We start from the raw sequence: 13,093 nt of genomic DNA, 5'->3' as shown, positions 1-13,093 counted from the left end.
GCTGGGATTACAGGCTTGAGCCCCCGCCCCCGGCCTTTTTTTTTTTTTTTTTGAGAGGGAGTCTCTCTGTGTCGTCCAGGCTGGAGTGCAGTGGTGAGCTCGCTGCAGCCTCGACATCCCAGGCTCAAGCAATCCTCCCACCTCAGCCTCCCAAGTTGCTGGGACTACAGGCACACCCCACCAAACCCAGCCGATTTTAATTTTTTTTGTAGAGACGAGGTCTCACTATGTTGCCCAGGATGGTCCTGAACTCCTGGGCTCAAGTGACCCTCCTGCCTCAGCCTCCCAAAGGGTTGAATTATAGGTGTGAGCCACCATGCCTGGCCTTGGATGCTCTTACCTTTGGTGAGTAACACTTTGCTGCAGCCTGCCCCAGCTGCAGATCTCAGAATTGTTCCCAGGTTCCCAGGGTCACGGAGATTGTCACAAATCAGTAATAAAGGCAGTGAATGCTGAAGCTGAGTCTTTGGATATGCCATCTTAACATGGTCCGGCTTGGCAAAAATCCCTGAGGAGACAAAATAGATGGTTTACTTGCCTGGTGTGGGCATGGGAAATAGTCTGACTTTTCATTTACTTATCAATCTTTATATGGTCTTAGTTACATAAAAATACATGAATACGGGCCAGGTGCAGTGGCTCACACCTGTAATCCCAACACTTTGGGAGGCCAAGGCAGGTGGATCACCTGAGCTCAGGAGTTCGAGACCAGCCTGGCCAACATGGCAAAACCTCATCTCTAATAAAAATACGAAGATTAGCCGAGCATGGTGGCGCGTGCCTCTAGTCCCAGCTACTTGGGAGGCTGAGGGCAACACAGTGAGACTCCCTCTAAAAGAAAAAAAAAACACCGATACATTCTGATTGGCAAAATTCAAACAACATAAAATTCTACCATTACCACTCTCCTCCCCTCTACTGTTCTGGACTGTATCCTTTTAGAACTTGTTCTATGCATCTACCTATATATACACACACCTGTCCATATATAAATGTATTTCTTTTACATTAGGCGTCATACTCTGTATTATTCTGTAATCTACTTATTTTACATAACAACGTATCTTGAACTTACCATGTCAGTATGTTTGATGCTACTTTTTTCCTTTAACTGCTGTAGGCTATTTTTTTTTTCTTGAGACAGAGTCTCATTCTCTCACTCTGTCGCCCCGGCTGGAGTACAATGGTGTAATGTTGGCTCACTGCAACCTGTGCCTCCTGGGTTTAAGCAATTCTCCTGCCTCTCAGCCTCCCAAGTAGCTGGATTACAGGGACCCGCAACCACACCTGGCTGATTTTTTGTATTTTTAATAGAGACGGGGTTTCGCCATGTTGGCCAGGCTGGTCTCAAACTCCTGACCTCAGGTGATCTGCCCGCCTCAGCCTCCCGAACTGCTGGGATGACAGGGTGAGCCACCGCGCCCGGCTTGTTGTGTAGTATGAATGTACCTCAGTTCATTTTGCTCTTCTTCCCCTATGGACTGTTAAATTATTTGATTTTTTCTCTGTTACAAATAATGCTGCAATGGGTATCCCCGTAGTACTGTCTGTCCATGGGTCTAAATATTTCTCTAGCATAAATACCTTGAGTGAAATGGACTAATGATGAGTGTGCACTCTGAACGTTCACACGGGCTCTTTCCGTTTATTCACATCAGGAACTCGTAAATATCTGCTTTTGGCCAGGCACGGTGGCTCACGCTTAAAATCCCAGCACTTTGGGAAGCTGAGGTGGGCGGATCACAAGGTCAGGAGTTTGAGACCAGCCTGAACAACATGGTGAAACCCCGTCTCTAATAAAAATTCAAAAACAAAAAACAAAACCAAACCTGTTTTCCAGCTCAAACCCTTCTCAACAGAGGGTCTATCATTTGTTTCCATTTTTCCCAGTGTGACAGAAAAAATGGCATGCCATTATTTTAACTTGCCTTTTTCCTGATTACTAGAGAAGCTAAACACCTTACTGACCGATTGCGACCTTCTTCAGTGAGTTCCTGTGCTCCCTTAACTGTCTTGTTTCTATAACCTGTGCCCATCTTCCTACCAGGTAGGCTTTTAAGAAACAGTTTGTAGGTTTAACTTAAATATTTAAAAAAATTATTAGCCTGCTATACTCTGATTTATCTGACCTTTATCACACATTTTAAAATTAAAAGTACATTCCTAGGAAAAAGAATCTGAATTTCAAAACTTGAACGCATCAAAGTAACGACCCCTTTTTCAAATACACTGGCTCGGAAGCACTGTCTTAGGGACATACTCTGCAAAACAAAGGGGCTGTGGGTGCAGTGAACGCTTGAGTCACTTCTGAGGCCTCACGCTGGAGGTGCAGAAGCCTGGGAGCTTTAGAATGGGTACAGCCACTTACCCGTGACCTTTCTGTCCTCAGTCTGATACAAAAGAGTAAAATGGAGTCTGGGACTATCTGGGAAAATGAAAACCCCAAGTGGCCTTCTTAGTGGAACATTCTCTCCCTATCTAATAATCTCTACATTATAAAATTATATATACATTATATAATAATCTACATTATCTAATCTGCATTATAATAATCTCTACATTATAATAATCTCTAAAGTTTTATGGAAATAATTTATGGGAAAACAGAAAAACTGGAAAAAGGCTAATAACAATATTAAAAATGGCTTTAGAGCACATGAAATTTCTGTGGTACAGACGAAGTTATTCACATGGAGGTATCATACATCCACAAGTTTGTTTTTGAATCACCATGTTTCCTGGTAGAGGTGATAATGATAACCTTTTAGTAAACATTTAGTAAAAGATAAATCTTTTAGTAAACATTTTTTTTTAGGCCAAGCACTACCTTAAACTCTTTATGTATGATTATCAAATATTCAAACCCTTTGTAGTCTGCTCCGAAGGGACTGTACAGTAGTTTTGAATCTTACTAGTATTTTGTCATATCTAATTGCTCCAATAAATGGGCTACTGACTGAAGTCAGGAGATGAAGTAGTACTTGTACTGAAACATGATACAATCAAAGATTTAGGATTCTTTCTAAAGACTGTGCAGGTAAAAAGCCTACCCACCACTGAAGGCAATGGAAGGGTATTAGGCGTCTGTGTGCTGTGAGAGAGCCTCCACTTCCGAGTCACAGATGGCCACAAGCCATTCAGTAGGGCAGGGGATCTTAGAAGTCCTTTACTTCTAATTGAATGTCTGTGGTGATAAGAACCCACCACACAGAGACCCTACGTACGTCACTGGATTCTGGGGAGTGTCTGTCTAAAGCCTGACAGGTGCTGCCAGTTCCTATCCATTTCTCCCTTATTCCTTGCCCTCAAATCTAAAATATAGTAACATAAGGATAAGCTAAATAATAGAAAAATTATAAAGCCAGGAAATGATGAAGGCAGGTATAATGATGAAGTTCAAGATGGGATGGCCACTGTTAGCACACGTGCCCAAAGTGACAAGCTCAGTAAAAATGAATGACACATTCACTGAAGCATCGAGTGTGGATTAGAGGGCAGTATCTAGTGAGAATATGGTTACTTAGCACGAGTAATTCCAGGTACTTTAGTAATCCAAGTCCCCATCCTAGGATCTAAGAGTTCTGACTGTAGAGGCACAGATCCCTGTGACTCACTGGATTACAGAAACAAGAGACGGTCCCCCAGAATCTCCTCTCCCAACAGTTCAAGGGTTCAGTTTTCATATCTTAAATAAAACTCCAATGTCAAAATGTATGAAAACTTATCTTCTCATATTGAGACCAAAAACTTTGTAATTGCTAACCGACATCGGAGTTAAATAAGGTTAAGTTAGATTCAGCCAAATGAAGAAACAGACTGGAAGACAAGGTTCTCTGTTTATTGGGCTAAACAGGGCAGTACATTACGACTTATCCCTCACTTCTTAGATCTTCTTCTAGAATAAGGAGTTTATTAACAGTTATCACCACATCAGCAGAGTTTTTGCAGAAATGAAGGGCTCTTTTAGTAAACATTTTCTTAAGTTTTAATCTGACATAAAAAGTTGAAGACGTAATCTAAAAAATACAAGGTTTGAGGAATAGTGGTTCTTCCTAGAGATCATAAAGAGCCACAACACGAATGATAGTGAAAAACGAGTTTCAATTTCCATTGAAAATATTCTAAGATACACAGGTTTGAGAATTATATTTTTCTAATTGTAACATTTTGAATTTCATTTCAATGAAATCTGCTGTCCTAAGACAAGTATGAGAAATTAATCCTAGGTCTCCATACCTTAAGATACACTGCATAAGGCTGGGCACAGTGGCTCATGCCTGTAATGCCAGCACTTTAGGAGGCTGAGGCGGGAGGATCACCTGGGGTCAGGAGTTCAACACCAGCCTGGCCAACATGATGAAGCCCCATCTCTACTAAAAATACAAAAATTAGCCAGATGTGGTGGTGCATGCCCGTAGTCTCAGCTACTCCGGAGGCTGAGGCAGGAGAATCCCTTGAACCTGAGAGGCGGAGGTTGCAGTGGGCTGAGATTGTGCCATTGCACTCCAGCCTGGGTGACAGAGCAAGACAAAAAAAAAAAGATACACTGTGTAATAATCACTGACCCATGATTCCTTGTGGCGTTACGAGGTCGGACCAATCCTTGATATCCTCAAATTTCACCTTAATGAGGCTGACACCTTTTAGCTTATCGATTGGCAGCTCCTTTAGGTATTCTAGACGGCTAAAGAAGAACGTTTTTGGCACAGCTCCAGCCTTGAGAGCGTCTGTAATGAGCCTGCGACCTTCCAGCAGGATCTTCCCTTGTTTTTCCCGAAACGGCCTGGACTTTACTATTGTCATTACACTGCTGTAGATGGAAATAAAAAAAACAGGTAACTATCAACATCCTTGTTACTGAGACACGCTTAGTTGTAACAGAAATAAAGAGCTAAGGAGAGGGCCGGGCGCGGTGGCTCACGCCTGTCATCCCAGCACTTTGGGAGGCCGAGGCGGGCGGATCACCTGAGGTCAGGAGTTCGAGACCAGGCTGACCAACATGGTGAAAAAAAAACAACAAAGAGCTGAGGGGAAACAAGCTAATTCCAAAGACACGTATTCGGCCCTCTGTGCATAATACAAAAACCAGCGGGCTGTACTGGAAGAAGTCCTCCATCGGGAGAAGGAGGTTAAGGTTCCGCTGTGAGGCGGGAAGGGAAACGAGAACATTCGACAGGTCTGAAGACCCACATCACCTCAGCCTCCTGTCCCCGGGATAAGCTTTATCGTAGCGAAGCCCGGACTCTTCCCAGGTGCTGGGAGCGTGGGATGGGGACTCCTCAAGCGGTGGTTTCTCTCGTTGCTCCTGGGCACTGGCCTCAGATGCTGCCTTGCGGGGCTGCTTCCCGGGAGCGCGCTTCCGTTCCACCACCTCTCCGGAAGGAAACACCACTTTCACTGGGCTCCGCCGCAGCGCCCGGACCCAGCGCCTCGAGTCAAGGTCCCAAGGCTGCACCACCTGCAGCAACGGCCGCACGACAAACCTCGCGGTTCCCAACAGCGCCGCCATCTTCCCTGAGACCCGGGCTGCGTCACGAAAGCGCGCCGTCGGCGGCCAGTGACGTCACGGTCCGGGTCGCCCTTCGTGGCCTGGGCGGTACAGTGCGCGTGACGGCTGCGTGCGCGGGAGTCATGGCTGCTCGCAGGGCTCTGCACTTCGTATTCAAAGTGGGAAACCGCTTCCAGACGGCGCGTTTCTATCGGGACGTCCTGGGGATGAAGGTGCAGGCCGGGTTCGACTGGGGCTGGCGCGCGAGGCGGGAACGGGCGCCCCAGCCGGCCCTGGCGGAGAGGGGGGAAGATGGGTGTGTAGTCAACCTCAGCCCGAGGGTGCCCGACCTTAGGCCCTGCGCGGAGTTCAGCTTCAGGAGCGGCGAGTTGCCTGTGGGGATCATAGGCCTTGGAGAGGGGACTAATCGTGTTAGGTGTGCCCAGCACGTCCTTTCGTTTAAGTCACTCGTAGATGTTTATTGAGCTCCGCCCTTGTGGAGCTTACTGTCTACTGGAAAAGACGGTAAATAAACAAAATGTTATATAATGCTTTCCAGTTAATATTTGTCTTTTCCGGTTTGGAGCCTTTGATGTAGGTAAAACCAGCATATTCAGAGTTCTGCTTCTGTCAGGGCTGGTCGGAATGGCTCCACTCGGGTACTCAGTCTCTGAATATGTGCTCCAACTCTCAACCCATCTGCTTTTCAGCAGCACCCAGAAGCAGTCTCTCTCCGGTCCGGAGAAGCTGTTACTGCAGGACTCGGTTGGGGAACTGGGTTTGGGGGACCTCCTTCGATAAGCCGGGGAGTTGGGAGCACACCAGTAAGGAAGACTTGAAAGGTGCAAGAGCCCGGTTTAGTGTAGAGAAGGTGCGGTAGACGGGAGTCTGAATTCGTCAGATCATTTTTAAAATATCTGCTATTTTGCCGGGCGCAGTGGCTCGCGCCTGTAATCCCAGCACTTTGGGAGGCTGAGGCGGGTGGATCACGAGGTCAGGGGATTGAGACCATCCTGGCACGAGCTGAAACCACCGTCGTCTACTAAAAAATACAAAACATTAGGCCAGGCGCCGGTGGTGGGTGGCGCGTGTAGTCCCAGCTACTCGGGAGGCTGAGGAGGGAGAATGGCCGTGAACCCGGGAACGGAGCTTTGCAGTTGAGGCCGAGGATCGCGCCACTTGACTCCAGCCTGGGCCGACAGAGCGGAGGACTCCGTCTGCAAAAAAAAAAAAAAAAAAAAAAAAATTGCTATTTTTAGGGTACTACATTGAGTTTTGGCAACAAAGGAACAAAGGTTCAAATGACCCTGATGGATATCCTCCATTAGAGCTCATGGCCTGGGTTGGGGTGGGAGATGGAACTGAATTTGTACGTAGGTGATGGTAATGGAAGTCAGAATTTGATAGTGAAAAACCACAAAACTTTCGATAGCAGAAACCACAGAGCTGTCCCTTGTTAGTATTTCTTCTTTGATCAAAAGGTTGCTATAAAGACTAAACATGTGCCGGGCGCGGTGCCTCACACCTGTAATCCCAGCACTTTGGGAGGCCCAGGCGCGGATCGCTGGAGGTCAGGAGTTGGACACCAGCCTGGCCAACATGGTGAAACCTCGTCTCTACTAAAAATACAAAAATTCCCCGGGCGTGGTGGCGCACACCTGTAATCCCAGCTACTCAGGAGGCTGAGGCAGGAGAATTGCTTGTACCTGGGAGGCAGAGGTTGCAGTGAGCTGAGATCGCGCCATTGTATTCCAGCCTGGGCGACAAAAGCAAAACTCTGTCTCAAAAAAAAAGATTAAACACCTTATTATATGTATAGTATTTAACATATAGATGAGAGTACATTATATAAGTATTAGCAACTATTATGAAAATACAAAAGGAGAGGTTTTTGCAACCTGGGTGATGAGGAAATAATTCATGTAGACCTTGTATTTCAGTTGACTTTTTTTTTTTTTTTGAGACAGAGTCTCGCTCTGCCGCCCAGGCTGGAGTGTAGTGGCGCGATCTCCGCCTCCCAAGTTCACGCCATTCTCCTGCCTCAGCCTCCCCAGTAGGTGGGACCACAGGCGGCCACCACCACTCCTGGCTCATTTTTTTTTTTTTTTTTGTATTTTTAGTAGAGACAGGGTTTCACCTTGTTAGCCAGGATTCGAGTTGACTTCTAAAGTCTATATCCACAGATAGAGGAGGAGCTACATAGTAACACTGAAGAGCCAGTGCAGTGATGGCATATGTTTGTGAAGCCACTGGTTTTATGTGCCTTTAGTTGAGGTTGCTTAGTTGAAGTTGAGGAGATGGGGTATCAGGACGGACAGGTCGGCATTGCTTCTAATAGTATCTTGAATGCTATGCTAAAGAATTTGGATTTTGAGACGGAGTCTCGCTCTGCCGCCCAGGCTGCAGTGCAGTGGCTGGATCTCAGCTCACTGCAAGCTCTGCCTCCCGGGTTTATGCCATTCTCCTGCCTCAGCCTCCCGAGTAGCTGGGACTACAGGCGCCCACCACCGCGCCTGGCTAGTTTTTTTGTATTTTTTTTTTTTTAGTAGAGATGGGGTTTCACCGTGTTAGCCAGGATGGTCTCGATCTTCTGACCTCGTGATCCGCCCGTCTCGGCCTCCCAAAGTGCTGGGATTACAGGCTTGAGCCACCGCGCCTGGCAAGAATTTGGATTTTATGCTGCAGTAAGAAGGGAACTCACTTATGTTCTTAAACAGGGCAGTGATGGGATCAGAGCTGTGTGCTTTAGGCATGTACTTTTATGGTGGTATTAAGGAAGGATATCAATAAGGATGATTTTTAATAGTCTTAGCAGAGCATTGGGAACTTGAACTGGCAGGAGCTGTGGGAATCAAAAAGGAAGACTAAAGCTAACACATGGAGAGCCTGCTGTGTACGGGGTCCTGTGAAATGCTTTAATAACTTCCATTCCCATCAAATGTTAGGAGACTGAGACTCAGATTCTAACTTGCTCAGAGTTACACAACTACTAAATGACGGAATTCCAACTCAGACTTTTTGCTTTTTTTTTTTTTTCTGAGATTGAGTTTTGCTCTTGTCACCCAGGCTGGAGTGTAATGGTGCAATCTCGGCTCACTGCAACCTCTGCCTCCCGTGTTCAAACAATTCTTCTACCTGAGCCTCCTGAGTAGCTGGGATTACAAGCACCCACGACCACGCCTGGCTAATTTTGTATTTTTAGTAGAGATGGGGTTTCACTGTGTTGGCCAGGCTGGTCTTGAACTCCCGACCTCAGGTGATCCGCCCACCTCAGCCTCCCAAAGTGCTGGGATGACAGGCATGAGCCACAGTGCCCGTCCTTTTTTTAAATTCATTTTGAAATGGAGTTTTGCTCATGACCCAGGCTGGAGTGCAGTGGCGTGATCTCTGCTCGCTGCAACCTCCATCTCATGGGTCCAAGTGATTCTCCTGCCTCAGTCTCCTGAATAGCTGGGATCAGAGGCACGTGCCACCTCGCCTGGCTCATTTTTGTATTTTCAGTTGAGATGGGGTTTCACCATGTTTGCCAGGTTGATCTTGAGCTCCTGACCTCAGGCGATCCACCTGCCTTGATCTCCCAAAGTGCTGGTATTACAGACGTGAGCCACCGTGCCCGGTCCAAATCAGACTTCTTTAATGCTGAAGGCTTCACTTTTTCCCACTGCATAGCACTGCTTACCAATCTCAATAGATTTCACAGCTGATTGGGTAGCGCGACCCTTGGTGTCAAACTGTTCTTGCTTCTACTACTTCTATCCTGGCGGAAGTATAAAGCTCATTTGCTTTTGTTCTTTTACAAGTAAAGCTGACAAATGATAGTATCTGTGTTTTGACATTTTAGTTTGTGCTAAAGATGCTGTGAATAGTACTAGTAACACTTCACAATTTATTCTACATCTCACACCAGGTTCTGCGGCATGAGGAATTTGAAGAAGGCTGCAAAGCCGCCTGTAATGGGTATGGCACCTTGTTTCTTAAAATCTCCTTTAGGCTCTGACTACACCCGGATAACAGAGATAAGACAGTTTCTCAAAGTGAGTATAAAGCAGTGGAATTAATTCAGGAGGCAGTAAATTGTGGAGGCAACTTTAGGAACATGGGGAACACATACTCTTTTCTCTGCACGCTCATACAACACTAGTGGCACGCGAAGCAATTCTCCAGCTCTCTAATACCAGCCGGCTGGCTGTCCTGTTATTTAATCCGATTCTGACTCTACCTGGAGTTAATGTCAGATCCCACAAGTTAAGGGCTCAGTCCCAGAAGATTTCCGCCATGTCAAGTGCCGGTCACAGTCCGGACCTCCAGGATTTCTGATGACCAGCTACACATCAGGGCTTTCCGCTTCTGCTTCCTCAGGTTTGATAATCTACCACAGTGGCTCATGGAATGAAGGGAAACGCTGGAAACACTTACTTGCATTTACTGGTTTATTATAAAGGGTACGAGTTAGAAACGGCTGCACAGACGAGACACATAGGGCAGGGCATGGGGAGTGGCAGTAGAACTTCCATGCTGTTCCGGGGCAGGCTCCAATCCAGCACCTGCGTGCGTTCAACATCCCAGAAGCTCATCAGGTCTTGTTGTTCAAGCCTAATAGAGCACAGTCTCCACCCCTTTCCTTCCCAGAGGTTGGTGGGTGGGACTGAAAGTTCCAGTCCTCTAATCATTTGTCTTTCTGGTGACCAGCTCCATCCTGAATCTATATAGAGGCCCCACTCTAAGTCTCCTCATTAGCATAAACTCAGGTGTGACTGAAAGGGGCTCATTGTGAATAACAACAGACGTTCCCATCAGGAAATTCCAGAGGAACTGGGGACAGTGACCAGATATGTTTCATGTTATGCCACAAATGCAAATAAATAATAACAAAAGATGTTCCCATCAGGAAATTCCAGAGGAACCTGGGACAGTGACCAGATATGTTTCGTACTGTGCCACAAATGCAAATAAATACATGCTCTGCATGAAACAGCGGCTTCCAGTATCTTTGTTTGTCCAGTATCCAGAGAGAGTCTCACTCTGTCACCCAGCTGAGAGTACAGGGTCATTATCCTGGCTCACTGCAACCTCTGTCTCCCGGGTTCAAGCAGTTCTCCTCCCTCAGCCTCCCTAGTACGTGGGACTGCAGGCATGTGCCACCATGCCTGGCTAATTTTTGTATTTTTAGTAGAGACGGGGTTTCACCATGTTGGCCAGGCTGGTCTTGAACTCCTGACCTCAGGTGATCCTCCCACCTCGGCCTCCCAAAGTGCTGGGATTACAGGCCTGAGCCACCGTGCCCGGCCATCTCTTAAGCTTAGTACCATGACAAGTTGGAACAGTCCAAGTCCATGCTTGTTGATTGGTAGTCAAGGGAATAACAGGTCAGATGGAGAACTGTCTTTAGGATTCTGTTCCTTGCTTTACAGAAAAGGTGAACAAATCTTTCCTTCACATAGATGCTGAATAGATAGTCTTAGGAGCTTGTCGTAGGGTCCCATGAGCACTGCCCACAGCTGCTTTCTGCACCATCTGAAGTCATCTCATCCTTAAGAGAACTTTTAGGACCAGACAGGACTGCTCATTTCTCTGTGCCCAGTAGTTCTCTGGGGGTGGCCTGAGGCCGATTTGTCTGTGGTCACTGAGTTCATTTACTTTTATTTTCTAGGCCTTATGATGGGAAATGGAGTAAAACAATGGTGGGATTTGGGCCTGAGGATGATCATTTTGTTGCAGAACTGACTTACAATTACGGCATCGGAGACTACAAGCTTGGCAATGACTTTATGGTAAATACTGTTTTTCTCTAGTGGATTTTTGGCTGGGGGTAGGTGGCTGGTTGTAAATTTGAGTAGGGTGTTGAGGGTGTGTGTGAGTGAAGAGATAACATTTGAGCAGAGGCTCAAAAGAGGTCAAGGAGTTAGCCATGTGGGTATCTGGGGGACGAGCATTCCAGGCAGAGAATAGCCTATGCAAGAGCCCTCAGGTAACATCTGGAGTGTTCAAGGAGGTGTAAGGAAGCCAGTGTGGCTGGAATAGAGAACGAGAGGGGAACGTGGTAAGAGATGGGGTCAGCAGTGCCATGGGGTAAGACTATAGGGGGCCTCCTAGACCATAAGTCATCCGAGAGAAATGAGCCATTGGAGGACTTTGAGCAAAGGGAAAACAAGGCTGGCTGCTGTCTGGGGGTGGAGTGTAGGATGCGTTTTGGAAAGTTTACTTTGGCTGCGGAGTGGATAATTATAATATTAATTATTATATAATTATAATATTTTTATAATTATAAATAATTATTATAATGTATAATTATTATTATTATTATACATTATAATAATCCAAGCTAGAAACAAGGCTGGTCTTATCAGAAAGCATAGATGTACATTTCTGGACACTTGGATTAAAGGTAAGGAAACCTTGATAGTTTGCTTATTTTTGTTTTGTTTGTTCGTTTGTTTGTTTGTTAAAAAAGCAAGAACAGTTCACCTTAAATAGGTAGCTAGCTGGCAGACCTAGGTAGCATCAAGATTTCTCTGGCTAGATCTTTAGAATTAGAAGAGGTTATCTTTGGTATTAAATGAATCAGACTTCACTGGCATTTCAATTTCTGTTCTATTATTCATGAAGATCTGAATGTTTGTGAGATAAAACATGGAAAACCTGTTTTTAAATCATTAGAAGAAAATGTGGGATGCCAGTTAATCTTAGGTGATTTTACCTAAAGGCAGTAGGCAGTAGGGGTTGGGCTCATTGTCTTGTTCTATAAAATATCGGTTGTGACCATGTACTTGGACGCACTGTGGTTTGTTTTAGGGAATCACGCTCGCTTCTAGCCAGGCTGTCAGCAACGCCAGAAAGCTGGAGTGGCCCCTGACGGAAGTCGCAGAAGGTGTTTTTGAAACTGAGGCCCCAGGAGGATATAAGTTCTATTTGCAGAATTGCAGTCTGCCTCAGTCAGGTAATTATACCAGAACCAGTACAAGCCTCTGTCTAAAGGCATCTTTGAGGAAAGGAGAGTGAGGCCGCCTGTCTTTCTTCTGTCGAGTCTTTCTGTGTTCCCGTGACGTGTCTTCCCCAGCCAGTGCTTTTACCTGTTATCGGAGAAATTATATTCTCATATCAGAACTTTAATACATAGCAATAGGGGATCTAGACTGGTTCTGTTCTACTGGTAATTTATTGATTTGTGAGTCTTTCATCTGTAAATAACAGAAAACCCAGCTACGTTGAACAGTTACGGAATGTTTTAGCTCACAGAGCAGGCATTCTATAGGTGGGGAAGATTTCAAGGTTAGATGATTCGCCAGCTCGCCACATTTTTCTCTTTCTACGTTGTGTTGTTCTCTGCAGGTGCCTGTCCTAGAGCTAGTCCCCTCAAGGTTGCAGGAGGGCTGCCAGGAGCAGGCAGGGCCACATGCTCCCATATGCCCATCTGGTAGGAGAGACGATGCTGACTTCTGTTTGCTTTTTTTTTTTTTGAGACTCTGTCACTCTGGCGGGAGTGCAGTGGCATGATCTCTGTTCACTGCAACCTCTGCCCTCTGGGTTCAAGCAATTCTCCTTCCTCAGCCTCCCAAGTAGCTGGGATTACAGGCGCCTGCCACTATGCCCAGCTTTTTTTTTTTT

At 46.1% G+C, this 13,093-nt stretch overlaps 1 protein-coding gene across 1 annotated transcript in view; it reads left to right on the top strand.

The window, feature by feature from the left end:
* Positions 1 to 5,195: 5,195 nt before the first annotated feature.
* GLOD4 (glyoxalase domain containing 4) overlaps positions 5,196 to 13,093 on the top strand; it is a 22,154-nt gene continuing 14,256 nt past the window's right edge. The window contains exons 1-4 of the mRNA XM_017863863.1: positions 5,196 to 5,721; positions 9,396 to 9,445; positions 11,139 to 11,259; positions 12,281 to 12,425. Coding sequence (XP_017719352.1) covers positions 5,269 to 5,721; positions 9,396 to 9,445; positions 11,139 to 11,259; positions 12,281 to 12,425 — 769 coding nt within the window. The 5' untranslated portion in view covers positions 5,196 to 5,268. The remainder of the gene's footprint in view (positions 5,722 to 9,395; positions 9,446 to 11,138; positions 11,260 to 12,280; positions 12,426 to 13,093) is intronic.

This window comes from Rhinopithecus bieti, unplaced genomic scaffold, assembly GCF_001698545.2.
Source record: "Rhinopithecus bieti isolate Rb0 unplaced genomic scaffold, ASM169854v2 scaffold_22, whole genome shotgun sequence".
NCBI classification, from domain to species: Eukaryota; Metazoa; Chordata; class Mammalia; order Primates; family Cercopithecidae; genus Rhinopithecus; species Rhinopithecus bieti.
The sequence above is the reverse complement of the archived record's forward strand: the minus strand, read 5'-3'. Positions and strand labels throughout refer to the sequence as shown.